Raw genomic sequence first — 15,189 nt, 5'->3', positions numbered from 1 at the left:
GCAGGGGGTGTTTCTCACCATGACCTCAGCAAAAATCCCTGCTCAGGGATTTTTTTAATCCCTCCCAGCCCGTGGAGGGAAGTGGGAGGAAGCACAGCTCCCTGTTCACTGCGAGGTGTTGCAGATGCTGGTGCTTCCTCTTCCCACCAGGCAAACCTCACGGAACCTGGCACTTGCACCCCGTAAATCACCCGGCCACTCCTGAGCTCTTCCAAACACATCAGCTCTGGGCCTGTGCCTGGGCTGCTCATCAGGGACCCAGAATGGCCCCCACTGTCCAAGGGCCCCCTAACCCAACAGCCACCCTAAACCAGGGGGGCTCGCCAGGCTGATGAGACACGGCTGGAGCATCACCCGGTGCTGACACAGTGGTGGCACTGCTGCTGCAGGTCCCTGTCCTCAGTGAGGACCAGCACAAACCCAGCACTGTTTCCCTGGTGAAAGCACCATGGTTTGGTGGGGGCTGAAGGGGGACACATCCACTGAGGAGGAGGAAGGAGGGGTTGGGAGCAGGGCTGCTCCGTGACGCCGCAGCTTCGCAGATTTCATCTGGCAGCGCCGTGGGAAGTGTTTCCAGATGCTTTTGAGATGCTCAATTTATCTCCTCCTCCACTCTTGGCTTGCCAAATGGCTACAGCAGCAGAACTGGCCCCACTGGGCAGCTGAGGCAGACCAGAAACAGCAGTTGCTGGGAGCTCTGGGGCAAGAGGGATTGGTTTTGATAGATTCAAGCCTGGTCTTAAAAGCCAGGAAGGGAAAAATAAACTTTGCAGGGCTTTTGGGTTATTTATTTTAACCACCTGCATGTTATGCAGGGGTGGGAAATAGTAGAAGGGTGAAAAAAATAAAGGGGCAGTGGTTGAGAGCTACTCTGCACATCCCAGTGTTGAGTCTTGGCCATCCCACAGCCATCACTCTCTGCTGCAGGGCTTTGCAGCCCCTCACTCCAAGGCAGACACCACTGGTGGTGGATTAAATCACCTCCAGCTGCACAGGGGTGGTGGGATGTAGATCATGCCCCCATGGGGTCCCAGCACTCTCCCACCCAGCCTTGGGACAGGCAGCTCCCAAAGCTGCAGCTGCATGCATCGCTCAGGCCCCGCCATTCGGATGCTTTTATGTTCATTTCCCACAAATATTCCAGTTTTCTGGGCCAAAGCAGCTGGAAGTGGCTCTTGGAGCCAATTCACACAAGTTTTGCTGTCTCCCAACACTGCTCTCCCACCCCAGGCCTCAAGTACTTCTCGCTGCTGTCAGTACCAGGATGGTGTTTGTCCCATCTCGGGTGTCTGTCCCAGCGCCCTGCACACGGTCCCTGCTGAAAGTCCCCACAGCCAGGCTGGGAACACAGTGACTCACATGAAGTCTGGGACTGCAAGTGACCCAAATGCAAATTAAACCAAAAAAAAAAATAGAAAATAAAATAAAAAGGAGGTTGGAAACAGCACAAAGGACAAAACCAGTGCGTTACTCTCTGCCCTCGATGTTGCAACCACCCAGAGATGGGGAAAGCCTTTAGCCAGGCAGAGTGCTGGAGCATCCCCTGGGCACAGTGCTGTGCCTACACAGTGGCAGTGTCCCCAGCAAGCCTGGCTTGTCCCCACCCCATCACCACACACCAGACTCTCCAAAAGGTACAGCTGCCTTATCAGCTGCCTCGAGCAGGCGAGAGTAAACAGGACGTCCCACACCAGCGCCGGGGTGCAGATGAAAGCAGCCTGGCCTGCAGAGTCTGCCAAGTATGCGAGAGCAGCAGGCTTTGCTTTTGTTTTCCTTTTGTTTATTAATGCCTGTATTTATTTACTTTTCAGCCCACGAGTAGGGAAAGGAGGAGGGAGAGGCTGGGAGCCTGGTGGGAGACAAACTGGAGGGCTGGTGAGCTGCCTTCCCCCACTTCTGAAGGCTCAGTGGGGTATATTTCATTTTATTTTAATATTTTATTTAATTTGTAACTTTTTTTTATTTGTATTTGTATTTTACATTTTAAAACCCCATCTGGGAGCTGCACCATGCCCAGCACCCTCCCAGCCTTTACCCCTGCCAGGGGCTCCTGTTCCTCACAGCAGCATCCCAACCCCAAGCCACAGCCCCTGGCTGCCCAGGGCCTCGATGGGCACTTCACCCACATCTGCCAGTCCTGTCTGGGGTGCACGGGAGGGTCAGGCTCGGTGAGGGTGACAGCAGCACTGCTGGGAAGTGCCCACGCTGCCAAAACCGCAGCCTGTGAGCAGTAGGAAAACCCCTGGGGGGCAGATGGGGCTCGGTGTCACGGCTTCCTGTGCCTGACGCAGCTCCCTCTGCTGACCCTGCACCAGGGGAGGCCTGAGGGCCACCAGCTCCTCACCCAGCACACCATCCCTGGCCCCAGGCAGCACTGCTGTCCATCCACCCTTCCCTCCCTCCAGGGCCCTTTTTGGGGTGGCCAGGTCAGGGTGATGATGCTTCTCTGAGCCAGAGCCCCACCTCACCAAGGGCTGCAGAGGTTGGGGGACTTTTGATTTTTGTGGCTGTCTGAAGGGTGAGGGGGTGGGGAGGAGGGGTGGCTGCTTCAGCACACACCGATTTCCTGCCAGGCTGTATTTTTAGCAGGGCCAACCCTTGATAACCCAGAGATTCAAACGAAACTGTGAAGTAAGTATGCCTCGAAAAGAAAAGAAAAAAGGGAAGAAAAAGAAAAAGAAAAAGAAAAAGAAAAAGAAAAAGAAAAAGAAAAAGAAAAAGAAAAAGAAAAAGAAAAAGAAAAAGAAAAAGAAAAAGAAAAAGAAGAAAAGGATGCTGGTTCTGCAGGAAGGCAGGGAGGAGGGGGTGGCACAGGTGGAAGCTGGTACCAGTGGCACCAACAGGACTGGTTTGGGAAGTGGTGGGGGGGCAGATCTTAGGCTATCTCCACAGCCCATGAAAGCTGGGGCTTGTTTCTGGCAGGTGGATGCTCAGTGTTGGCTGAAACTGCGGTGGAGAGGGTGAGGGGAGGGCTGGGAGGGAAGGGGCTCCTCCCCCGCAGCCCCCAAGCTTCCCACGCACACGCCTGCCCGCCGGCTGTTAACAACACCCTGCTAACAACCGGCTCTCACCTCATCCCCACCGCCTCCCTCCCACCCCCGAGCCTGGGAAAAACCAGCCCCGAGGTGCCAAGCCCCGTCCGAGCCTTTTGGGAAGGGGAAGGAGGAGAGGACCCTGACACCCCGGGATGCAAATGGCCAGCAGGATCCCAGTACCCGTGGGAAAAAAGGGACGGAGGAGCAGCCCCTCCTCAGAGCATCCCTGAGAGCTCGGCCAGAGGTGATAACATCTGCGGGGGATCAAGGGCTGTTCAGAGCAGCACATCCATAAAGAGACGCCGGAGCCGGGAGCAGGTGACTGTGGTCAGCAAAAAAAGCCACTTTATTGGTGACCGCTCCCACGGGAACCCCGTGGCAGAGATCGGGTTCAGGTCCCTGAGAACACACTGTCCATGCTGGTTCCCCTTCCCACATCTATTGCTTTAAACACATCCTAGGTACAGAAAGCACAGAGTGACATTCCAGATACTGGAACATATAAATTAAGGTAAGTGATAGTTACAGGACATCGCAATTTTTTTTTTCTTTCTTAAACAGATTATCAAAGGTTGGGTATTTTTCTTTTTCTGATCCACAGAAAATGTATAAAAAGCATTTTAAAATCTACATATTTCTCAATGTGTTTGTTTTTTTTTTTTTCTTAAAAAAAAAAGGCACAGTAAAAAAAATACTGGCTCAATAACATATTTACAACACACCCATTATGGGCTATTTTCACTCAGCTTCAAGTTGGAAATCTTCAGCTCTGGCTCGGCCCAGGGGCAGAGAGGGCTGGTGTTGGCAGGCAGGGCAGCTCTCGGAGGATGTGAGGTCCCTCTCCCTCCCTGGATGAATCCCTCTCCATCAGGGAGAGCACAATGGGATGGGAGATGCTGCCTGCCTGTGGCAGGTGCCCAGCTGGTCAGGTGCCTCCTGGGCAGCACCCACAGCCAGGGCAAGGCTTGAGGATGCTCTGGCCCCACTGGGGACACCCAGACAGCCCCCGGGCAGACCTCGAGGTGCTCCTTGGCAGAGCTGCAGGGCTGCTTGAGCAGCACAGGAGGGAGACCATGGACAAACACGGTGCCCACCCCACAGTGGCAGCTCTGGAAAATCCCTCCTCCCACGCCCATATTTATAGAAAGTCTTTACACCAGTCTCTAAATAGTTCACCCACCAATGCTGCCAGCGACACTTCACCCGTGTGGGGGGAGCTCTGGGAAATGGAGTTAACACCAACTCCAGCTCCCAGCACACCCCACTGTCTCCCTCCAGTGAGGCTGTGGAGCAGCCAGCAACTCTGCAGGACCCTGGAGGAGCCATTGCCATGGCCAGAGGCTTCCCTTGCCCACCTCTGCCTGCCGAGCCAAGGAGCAGAACTCACAAGGACCTCTCATCCAAACTGGGAGCCAGAGCTTCGCCGCTGAGATTTTGGGACTGGGAGAAAGGATGGGCTGGGTCACGGGTTACGGGAGCAGGTTGGGGGGGTAGATGCAAAGAAGGGAAGAACACACCAAAAAAAAACTTAACATTTGAAAGGAAAAAAATAAAAACCCATCAAGGAGAAGCAAGGCCGGGGTGGGGCAGGGCCCCGCGCTGCGGCCGCTGCCCACGCATGGCGTGGGTCCCGCCAGCCGCGGGTGCCCGGTGGGTAAGTGCTCAGTTCCCGTCCCTCTCCACCCTCCCGGCCGGACCAGGCAGCGGGCACGGGCAGCCGGGCAGGCAGGGCAGGGCTCAAGGGGCCGCACAGCAGCCTTCAGTACACACACACTGTGCAATACCACAGCAACGACGTCCGTCCGCCCGTCCGGCGGCGAGGCCGGACCGACACACCCGCACGCAGGTCCCGCACGCCCGTCGGATACCGGGGAAACTCGGGACGAGGTTGGAGGGCACGTGCACCTCCTAGTAAACCATGTTGGTGGGGCACCACGGCGTGTCGGGGTACAGCAGGCAGTGCACGGAGCGGAACCTGAGGGGGAGAGGAGCAAAGCTGAGCACGGGAGGGTGGCGGCCCCACGGCAGCCCGGTTTGGGGGGAACAGGGAGCCCAGCTCACCTGGATGGGTCCTCCTCGACAGAGAAGGCTCCCTTCATGTGGATGGAGTTGCGCTTGTTTTCGAACATGCCATAGCTCAGTGTCACCTGGGGGGCAAGCACAGAGGGGTGAAGCGGCTGACACGGCCATAAGGATCAAGCAGAGGAAAGGGGAGCTGCAAAATTCACCCCAATTTCCCAAAGCCTCCAGCGACACTTTGCGTCATCCCACAGGGATGGGGCTTTTCCCCTCTGCTGTTTTGGTCACATGTCAATCAATATCTTAGCCTGATGCCCAATTTTTAGGTGACAACTTGGGGTACCTGTTTGTGGATCTCCGACTTGGGCACCTGGTGGAGGTTCTCCAGGTGGGAGTGGAAGAGGTTGCTCCGGATGAGCTTCACACCCAGCACAGACTCGATGATGTAGCCGATGGTGCAGTCGTCAGGCAGGCGGATCTTCTCTGCAGTGCTCATGAAGTGACCCCCACTGCGGGGAGACAGAGAGGGGCTGCAGAGGAGCAAAGCCCGGGGGCTGTGGGCACCCTGTGGGACTCTGGGCTTGGCCAGTGGGTGCCCAGCTCTGATTAAAAATCACTTTGGGGGAACTGAAGCCCTGCCCAGCTTGTTTCCAAGCTCCCTGCAGATACCCCCAGAAGGCAAAGAGAGAAAGGTTGCGGGACATAGTCCAGCACCCATTCCCAAAAATGTCACCTCTCTGTGCCCTGGGGACCATGAGGAGTCCCCCTGGGAGTGCAGTGCCAATGCTCTTACCTGGCCCAAGGGCTCATCTTCAGTGCCAGCCCCCGGCTGATACAGAACCCTGCTCCACCCGTGGCAAACCAGAAATGCACAGGATGCTGCGAGAGAGGGGAACCAATGCAGTGAGACAACAGCTCCTTCTCCACGCAGCCCAGATTAAACCGGCCCCAAACTCTTCCCAGGCTCACCATCTTGTTCTCACTGATCCTCTCTGTAGCCTGGATGGGCCGGTCCAGGCTGGGCTTCCCGATGTAGATGTCCTGTGTGTGGGGGTAGCTGGAGAGCAGCTTCACCAGCATCCGCACGTTCACGTAGTTGTCATCGTCCACGTGGCAGAACCACCTGCAGTGACAGCAGTGTCACACCCACCCGGGGCAGCTGCCCGGTCCCCACGATGAGGTACCACCCCAAAACCCCAAATGGTCTCTGTTTGGACCATCCTGCCCCCCTTTAGCCCAGTCATTCCCCACAGCAGCCCCTGTACTGCTTACTTTCTGCCGGACTCAATGAACTTGTCGTACTCCACGGCCATCTTGCAGGACAGCGCCTGGCGGCTGTGGGCAGCTGAGCAGTTGGTGTTGATGACGTTTCCTGCAGGGAAAAAAGAGGGGTCAAAGCCCAGCATTGGTGTATCCCACGCCTCCCCACACACTCAAACGGTGACACTTCACCACTCATGTCCCAGGTGTGCCAGGGGAATGGAAACTCATGGATGATCCTGATGCTCAGTGACCCACATGCTCTGTTGCTTTGGGCAAATGATGAATTTTTGGGGGAATGTCTTTTTTGTCCATGTGAGAGAAGGGAAGGGATGATTAAGGAATGTGGATGCAGCAGATGCACTGTAGAGCAGCCCTATCCACGTTTTAAGCATGATGCCACTCCACATCACCTTGCCCAGGGTGTGCTAGCCACCCTGGGGGTGAGGGTATGTCTGTGAGCCCTGAGCTTCCCCAGGACATGGTAGAAAAAACCTTCCCCAGCTCAAAGGTAATCACTTCCCAGCCTGAAAAGGTGTCATTTGCATGGGGAGAACAGATCATGCTGACCCCAACCTGGAAAATACTCCCATAAAACCCTGTCAGTGTTGCCATCAACCCCACTTTACCCCGGGGACAAAGTGGTGCAAAGGCACTCCACCCTGTAACTGTGATCCCCAGCAGCACCATGCAGGGGATGGGCTGGGCTGACTGGGAAGTAAACCTGCCCCGGGATGGGACCCCAGGCAGAGAGTGCTTTAGGCATCATCAGTGAAACAAATAGTGTCATTCTCAACCCAGGTTCCACCCAGGTGGTGAGGGGTTTTTCAGAGCTCCCAGGGCAGGACCCACGCCAACCATGCTCCACAGGTGGGAGCTTTTCAGGGGACCTGGCCAAGTCACACACACAAAGGGACAAGAGCCACAGACTCACGTGCTTGCTTCTTCAGCTCCTCATCCTCCCCGTCAGTGAAGATGAAGGTCTGAAAGAGAAGACGAGGCACCTCTGAGGACCGAGGGGCTGAGACCATATGGCTCTGGATGTGACACAGCACCCCTGGGCAGCACCTGGGATCAGCTCCTCCAGGAAGCTGGTGGCGACTTCTTCCCCCTTGCCAAAACCCCGAGTGGCACCGGAGAGCCGGGCAGTCCCACAACACCCCCAGCTTCAGACCAGGCTGGGTGCTGAGCTCCCCTTGGGAGCAAACCCCAGCCCCCGCACAGAGCATCCCCATCCTCTTGCCTTTAGCATGTGCAGCAGCTGGCAGGGAGGTTTTGGGGGCCACAGGGGCTGTCCCCAGCACCAGGGGAGGCAGGGGCATGCAGGGGAGCAGGTGCAGAGGGCGGCCTGATCTGAGCAGGGATTTCAGAGCTGAGCCGGCGCGCGTGGCCGGGGTGCCGCAGCAGCCGCCCAGGCAGGTGTGTTTGTCCCTGGCGCCGGCTCCAACCGCGTCCCCACCTGTGTCAACAGCACGTGGCTGTCCTTGGCCACTTGCACAACGCCTCCACAGCTCCTCTCTGCTCCCTGTGTCCTACCCAAGGGGGCTGAGACGGTGCCAGGCAGTGTCGCTTGCCAGCCCCGAGGAGGGGATGGTTCCCCTCTGCCCCGTCCCAGCACAATCCCACGGTGCCAGGCAGCACCCGCCCGCCTCCCCGGGCCCCTGAGCTGCCTGCCCGGCTGCACTCCTCTATTTACACAGCTAATTCCTGGCATATGTCACCCAGGAAGGAGGACTGGAGGGGCTGCTCTGGCTCTGGGATTTGGGGAAGGACGAGAAGCAGGAGGAGAGAGCAGGGGGTGGGAAAGGCATCGCCATCAATCAGCGGGCAGCAAACAAAGCTGGAGGAGAGAAACCACAACCAGCTGCCAAGCGCTATTAAAAACCAGACGTGCACAAAAGGGCAAAGGAAAAAAGACAAAAGGGCTGGGGGGGAAGGCAGGAGGCAGCAGAGGGGGGACGATGGAGAGCTGGGGATGATGAATTACAAGTGAGCTGGAAATTGGGTGCCACCCCGCAGCCGGCCCCGGGAGCGGGCTGGGGTTTTGTGGCTTGTTTGAGGAGCTGGGTACAATAGTGGGGTTGACTTTACTCAGCGAGGAGAGTTAAGCGGGCAGCAGTCATTAGCATACAGCTGCACTGGTTAACCCAGCCCTGTTTGCTCAGGTCCCCAGCCGGGGCTGGTGGGGAGAGCCCGGAGCTGCAGTGAGCCTCAATGGGAGGGGACGGGGCTACAAGTGACCTTTGGGGCTTGAAAAGGAGAGAAGAAGAAGCGGGGAAAAAAATGATGGAGGAGGTGGGAAGGCAAGTTCTCACAAATGCACTGCCTGCCGTGCAGCCTGGCTTGTGGGGAGGGACAGAGGTCAGGAAGGCTCTGAGCAAAGGGGATGGGGAAGAACTGGTGAGGAGGGGACAGCTGGGGGACAGGGACCCATCAGCTGCAGGGCCAAGGATGCCTGTGGCTGCTGTGTCTCCATGGACACGTCGCTGCTGAGGTGGCACAAGGTCAGTGCTGTGCGTAGAGGAGGAGGTGTCACCCCCAACCAACTCGGGGTACAGCTGCTGGTCCCCATTTCCCCCAGGTGCTCATGGACTGATTGAGGTACAAATTGAAGCAGGGCAGCAGAACAGCATCCAAGGATGCCTGAGACAACCCCATCACACGGGGGGTTGGCACTCCAGCCCAGGTTTCGGGGGGCAGGGAACACACAGCCTGTGCACAGGCGAGACAGAAAATGTTTGCTTGATTAGCTCAGAAGCGCCGTCCAGCAACTGCCTTCAGCTGCTCCAAAAATAACCCCACAACTAATCCTGCACTCAGCCTCTATAAATAGAGCACAGAGACAATTGTTTATTACTGGCCTGCACCAAAACGTTTCATCCTACCCAGGCATCTCCCCTCGGCCCCTCCCCACACACATCCCTGTGATATTCCTGGTGCGGGAGGACCAGGTGCCATCTCAGGGACTGGGACAGGAGCACACAGCTGCAAGGCACCCCATGTGGGCACCTACCGGGGCCTCACAGGCTTCCCACATCCCTCCCAACCCCACCATGACATTAAGTTAAAACTAAAACAATTAAAGGCTTCATTTTTTAAATTAATTTTGTAATTGATTTGTGTTCCTTGGAGGGGAGATGCACCCTGCCTGCGTGGCCCTTCACCTGGGGCTGCAGGGGAGAGGAGCAGAGGTGACAGCCAAGCCTGGGCAGGGATAGGGCAGGAAAGGGTGAGAGCAAGTTAAAAACATGAATCCACCTTTGGCATCTCCCAAGTGGGATGCCAGATATGAGGGCAGCATCCAGCTCACAGTGGTGCAAGTGGACACTGCAGCCAACATCCCTGAGCTGTCACCTGTAAACCACCACCTCCAGACCCAGCAGGGCCAGAAAAACTCTCAGCCCTTACAGCCACCTCTCTCCCACTTGGCCCCTGTGCCAACCACGGCACCGAGGGGTGCAAGGACCTCTTGGACACCCCCCCCCCCCCCAGTAACTTTTCCTGCAGGGTGCAAGAGAGGAAGGGCCCGCTGCCCCCCCCAGGCCCTGCAGGAAACCTCATTGTTCTCAGAACTGCAGCTTCAAGAAACACAGGATGCCAAATCCCTCCCGAACAATAGCTGCCAGCGCTCCTCGCAGCCCCGCACAATGCACGGCCCCGCGGCCGGGACTGAGCGGCACCCGGGATCCCCGTGGCCAGAATGGGGTCAGCCCTCCCCCAGCTGCCCACCAGGAGCCAGGCAGCCGCCGGCAGCCTCCACTGCCCCCTCCTTGCCCTTGGGGAAGGCTCTTGTTTTCTTTTTTTTTTCCTCCCCTTCATTTCTCCTTTCAGGGTGACTCATTTCCCCTGCACTGGTGGAGCTCGTGGGTTGCTCACGGCTGGGTGCTGCACAAGGTGTCCCACCAGCCAGGGCCACCCCGGGGTCATCGTGGCCCTCTCTGTGCTGCCTGGCCGAGTGGGACTTCCCAGGGTGACACACTCTCAGCATACCCCCATGCCTGCCACCCCACCAGCACCCCCACCAAAAGGGGAACCTTGGCCAGGCAGGCACCCCGTGACCCTGCAGAGCACAAATCCTGACCCCGTGCCACATCTCACTTCCCCATGCTGGGAGAGGATGGAACACTTTTCACAGCCACCCCACTTGGATGCAGAGGAAAGGAGGCAGCAAGAAGTGCTGGCTGGGGGGGCTCAGTCTCCCCTCCCTGCTGGTGAGGGGTTCTGGAGCAGGTCAGGATGCTGCCTGCCAGCTTTGTGTCCCCCACGGCAAATGTTCTTCTTTTCCCTCCAGCCTCAGGATTTAGGGGGGAAAATCCCCACCCCTCTTCACCAAGTTCGGAGCAGTGTGATGGCGATGTCCCTGCAATGACAGCGTGCCACGATGGCAGCAGCCCCAATCCATGGGGGTGGCTTTTCCCCGGACCGGGGCGGGTCTGTGCTGGCACCGGATCCCAGGGCTGGGACCTGCAGAGGCGGCAAAGGGGCTTGCAGGGCCGCGGGCCCTTCCTCCCCCTGCTCCCTTCAGCAAGAGGAAGAATCCTCCACTGTAATTTTAAATGCTATAATTTTTAATAACCTCCTCACAAACAATGAGCTCATTGTGTGGCAAGGGTCCCCCACCCTCCCGCCTGGTGCTCCACGCGCCGCTCACCGGCTCCAGGGCTTTTATGGGCAAGGACAGCAGCATCCCTCGGGACAGGCAATGAAGGGGCTCCCACCCCTTAAACCCACACAGGCTGCCCCGGGGGACAGCAGGGAGGGACCCTCACACACCATCCGAGTTCATCGGTGCTCAGCAGGCCCTGGCACACAGCCCAGGGCCGGGGGGAGGCAGCTGCACGGCGGAGCTGGTTTGGGATGAGCAGCCCCCGGTCTCAGCCGCCCCGGTGGGAGTGCAAGTGAGACTCGCATGCCAGCACGCTCCAGCATGTGGGTGGGGACCCTGGCCAAGGTGCTAGAGAAATCTGGGAGCCGCCATCAGAGGAGCGTGCTCTTTGGAAGGCAAACCCCGCTGGCTTTGCCCCCAGAGCAGGAATTTTTCAAAGGCTGCAATTACCGCGCCGCCGAGCGGGAGGCAGCCAGCGGATCCCACGCTGCCGGGACGGCGGCCCGGGCTGCAGCCCTGGCGGGCTCCGAGGCGTGTGCCGAGCTGCCTGGATGCCTCTGGGGTGCTCCAGGTACACCCAGCCGCCTTCAGGGCAACCCCAGGGGCAGCAGAGGTGTCTTTGGCGACTCTGCCGCTGCAGATCACCCGACTCGGCAAGAAAGCTGTGGATTTAGACTTGCTCCTGTCCAGGATTTCTGCTTAATGGTCATTTTCCTCCCCACTCTCTTTCCTTTCAAGTGCAAAGTTTCTCCAGCCCGCACTCCAGCATCCTAAGGATACTGAGACAGCTGAAAACTCTCCCCAAAGCAAAGAGGGGAAAGCCCATAATTCTTCTCCAAAAGCAGCTTGTCCGGCCTGGATTGTGCAACCCAAAGAGGAGATTTAGAAGGGAATAGGGATGTGCTGTCCCTGTGCAGAGAGGCAGGAAGGAGAAGGGGGTGCCCTTTGCAGTGTCTTGGAGGTGACACAGGGCAGGAAACAGGGACTATTGTGGGCAGAACAAAGAATGGCCAAGGAAGGACACAATGGCTGTTCCCCCCTATCTGCCAGGGCCCAGGCAGGAGCTACCTGCTGGATTTAACCCCTTCTCAGCAGTGTCTGCATCCCTCCTGCCTGGCTAATGAACAGCCAGAGGGTGGCTGGGGTTTGAGTGAGAGGCGATCAGGAGAAAGAGACTCAGCATCAGGCAAAGGAGATTCTCAGCCCTTGGGCAGGAACTTCCCCGCCTTAGTGAGGCAGCTCACATGCCTGAGCACCGTCAGTGAAACCAGAGCGAGAGAGGATGAGCAGAGACAGGCCTGACTCAGACCAAGAGAGACGTTTGAGAGAAGGCAGTGCCCCACTGCCATCAAATCACCCTCCTGGGATGGAACCCAGGGGGCCAAGCAAGGAAAAGATGCAGGAACTGCAGGGAAGCAAGAGAGAAGAGCCCCATAGCACCAATCCCACACTCTGCAGGCAAAAAACCCCCATCCTGATGCCAAGTTTGGGGAAGCCCAGGGTGCCTTAAAGCTTCCCATGGACAGCGTGGGAAGAGAGGAGCCGATCCCCCCCAGCAGGGCGGGCTCATCCCCTGTGCCTCGCCTCCCCACAGCCCTGCTTTGCTCCGCAGGAGTTGGTGCTGCCTCCAGCTCTCTCGGCAGCTCCTTGTCCTCAAGTGCTGTACAAGAGCCGTCACTCAGCGGCTTGGCTTGTCAGGCAGGCACCTCGCCGGGCTGCGGCCCCCCTGGCTTCATGGCCCTCATCTCTAGGCAACCTGACCTGGACACGGCCGGCTCCGGCTCCCTCGTTCCCATGGAAAGTGCCACACAAGAGGCTGCGAAGCCTTTTCTCTGCGCCAGGAGAAAAGGGGCTTTGTTAGCTTGCCCAGGGGGACAGCGTGAGAGCCGAGCCTTAGGGCTCTGGGAATCCAAACGGACAAACGAAGCACAAAAAAAAAAAACCTAGAAGAAAGCCGGAGCTCACAAGAGGGAGAAGAAAAAAAAGAGCAGCCATTCCCAGGATCATCTGTAGGTGCTCAAAGAGCGTTTCACTCCACCACCACTCACCACCCCCTCGCAGTGACAGCAGAGCATAAAAGAGGTTTCCATTAAATAACTGGACCAAGGAGAAGTGGCAGATCCACTGCCAAGCCCAGAAAACCTGAGGGGGGGGGGGGGGAAAAAAAAAAAAAAAAAAACACCCCACAATTCACAAGGGAAAAAAAAGTAGCAAGACAATTCTTCAATTCTTGGGGTACAGTGAAGGATCCAAGACCCCAAAAGGTCCAGCAGACCTGGGTGAGGGGGACATGGGCAGGTCAATCCTTCCCCCATGGCCTCCACCCTCAGACACTCAAGATTTCCAAGGAAAACAGTTTGCAAGCAAGAAACTGAGTTCCAGGCCAGGAGGAAACACGTGAAGACAGTAGGAAGAAAAGGTTAGAACCAGACATAACTTACTTTTGGGAAGCTGTCTAAGGGTAGAAAAAGTGTCTTAAGAGCAAATGGCAAAGCACATTTCCTAAGGAAACAGCTTTTTTTTTTTTTCCTTTTGAATTTTGCTTCAGTACTTGAAGGACTGTAAGAGTAAGGGACTGCCAGGACTCTGGGCAGGACATCAGTAAGGTCAGGAACCAGACTAGCTGGAACTGCCCTGGTGTGGGTGAGCCCACAGAGCTCCCAGCAACTCCAGTCCTGCCCAGTCCCTTGCCAGGAGACCGAGAGCTTCAGCACACCCCAGCAGCACATCTCCCAGCCCTGGGCTGATAAACTGGGTGTCCTTTGAGCAGCACAACTGCAGGGGCCTGATCCAGACTGTGGCACCCACAGGCTGGGCTGCACCCCCACACCGTGCCTCAGTTTCACCAGCCGAAAGCAGTCCAGCTCTGCAATGGGGGGTACTCAGGGGAAAGGACCCCGGAGCAGAGTTTGGGGAGGCTTCTGAGTGTAAGGAGCCAAGGTCGGGCTCTCTCCATCACTCACCCTGCAACGCTGCCTTCCACCCTCCCAAAAACACAGTTGGCTGCAGAGCAGCCCAGCCAGCCTCGGAATATCACCCGGCTCAGCGACACGGGGGACAAGGGAAGGGCAGGTGGTATTTGCTGGGTCACGGCACCACCCGGATCGCACAGAACGAAGGGCCAGCACGGCGGCGGAGAAGCGTGGGCTGCAGCCCGTGCCGAGCCGCTCCATCCCGGCCAGCTCCATCCCGGCCGCTCCATCCCGGCCAGCGGAGGAGCCAGAGGAGGGGACCAGCCCCGTCTCCATCCCTGTCCCCATCCCTTACCATGTCGCGGTTGCGGGAGATCCAGGTGTCGAGCAGCAGCTCTAGCCGCGCCTTGTGAAACTTCTTGGTGGTCTTGACGGCGATGAAGACATCGCGGGGGGAGATGTCCTCGGCCGGCGGCCGCGGGGGGCTCGGCGGGGCCGGGGGCAGCTCCCGCCGCGCTCGGCTCAGCCGCCCGAAGTAATCGGCGAAGCTGCGGAGCCCGGGCGGCCCCTGCGCCGCCGGAGGAGCCACGGCCGCCGCCGCCCCCAGGCTCTGCAGCGCCCGCTGCGCCCCGCCGGCCTCCCCCCGGGCCAGCCCCGGCCTCCCCGGCGGCTCCACCATCAGCACCAGCAGGCAGGTGAACATGGAGCCCACGAGGGACAGGAGCAGCTTCCTCCCGCAGCTCTTCAGCATCCTTCCCTCCGCTCCTCGCCTCTCCGCGCCGCCGCCACCGCCGGCCCCCGCCGCGCCGCCGCCTTTAAAGCGCGCCCGCCCCGCCCGGGGAGGGACGGACCCGGGGCCGCCCCACGCGGGGCGTGGGCACCGCCCGGCCCTGCCCGCGGACCGCCCGCGTCCCTCCGACCCCCACGTCCTCCCCGCCAGCCCCTACACGCGTCCCGGCTCCTCCGGCCCCGTCCTGCCCGGTCCGGCCTCTGCCCTGCGCATCTCCGTGCCCGCGGCCGGGAGCGCACGGCTGGTGCGGGCAGGGTGCCGGTGCCTCCTTCTCCCTTCGCCCTGATAGCCGGGGATGGGGACACTCCGTCCCCTGTAGCCCCCAGCGCGCTGGGAGCATCGTTCGCTGCTCCGTCTGCAGCAGAGGGTGCATTCCCCTTCCCGGGCTGTCCAAAGCCCTGCGCCGAGATATTCTCACAGTCCTGTCCAAGAGGTTTCCAGAAAGCTGACCAGCCTGACCAAACTCCAGGCATTGTCCCATCAGTCTCCCGTGAGGCAAAGCATAATTGAAAACAAACATACCAACCCCCCCCAAAAAAACCACAGCACTCCTCTCACTTCCACCAA

At 58.5% G+C, this 15,189-nt stretch overlaps 1 protein-coding gene across 1 annotated transcript; it reads right to left on the bottom strand.

Annotated features, from left to right (window-relative positions):
- Positions 1-3,358: 3,358 nt before the first annotated feature.
- Positions 3,359-14,619, bottom strand: LFNG (LFNG O-fucosylpeptide 3-beta-N-acetylglucosaminyltransferase). The gene is made up of 8 exons (XM_059861460.1): positions 14,188-14,619; positions 7,249-7,297; positions 6,327-6,426; positions 6,024-6,177; positions 5,848-5,933; positions 5,398-5,563; positions 5,097-5,182; positions 3,359-5,010 (listed from the first exon to the last, which is right to left on the bottom strand). Exons 1-8 carry the CDS (start codon positions 14,581-14,583, stop codon positions 4,944-4,946), a joined length of 1,104 nt encoding a protein of 367 aa, XP_059717443.1. The 5' UTR covers positions 14,584-14,619; the 3' UTR covers positions 3,359-4,943.
- Positions 14,620-15,189: the final 570 nt, after the last annotated feature.

This window comes from Haemorhous mexicanus, chromosome 17 (genome assembly GCF_027477595.1).
Source record: "Haemorhous mexicanus isolate bHaeMex1 chromosome 17, bHaeMex1.pri, whole genome shotgun sequence".
NCBI lineage: Eukaryota > Metazoa > Chordata > Aves > Passeriformes > Fringillidae > Haemorhous > Haemorhous mexicanus.
The sequence above is the reverse complement of the archived record's forward strand: the minus strand, read 5'-3'. Positions and strand labels throughout refer to the sequence as shown.

Excerpts from the sequence above, each read along its gene's own strand:
- LFNG (XM_059861460.1), bottom strand. The coding sequence starts at position 14,583 with ATGCTGAAGAGCTGCGGGAGGAAGCTGCTCCTGTCCCTCGTGGGCTCC. Across the intron at positions 6,427-7,248 it reads GGAGCTGAAGAAGCAAGCAC|GAAACGTCATCAACACCAAC; the intron begins GTGAGTCTGTGG and ends TTTTCCCTGCAG. Across the intron at positions 5,183-5,397 it reads AGTCGGAGATCCACAAACAG|GTGACACTGAGCTATGGCAT; the intron begins GTACCCCAAGTT and ends CTTGCCCCCCAG.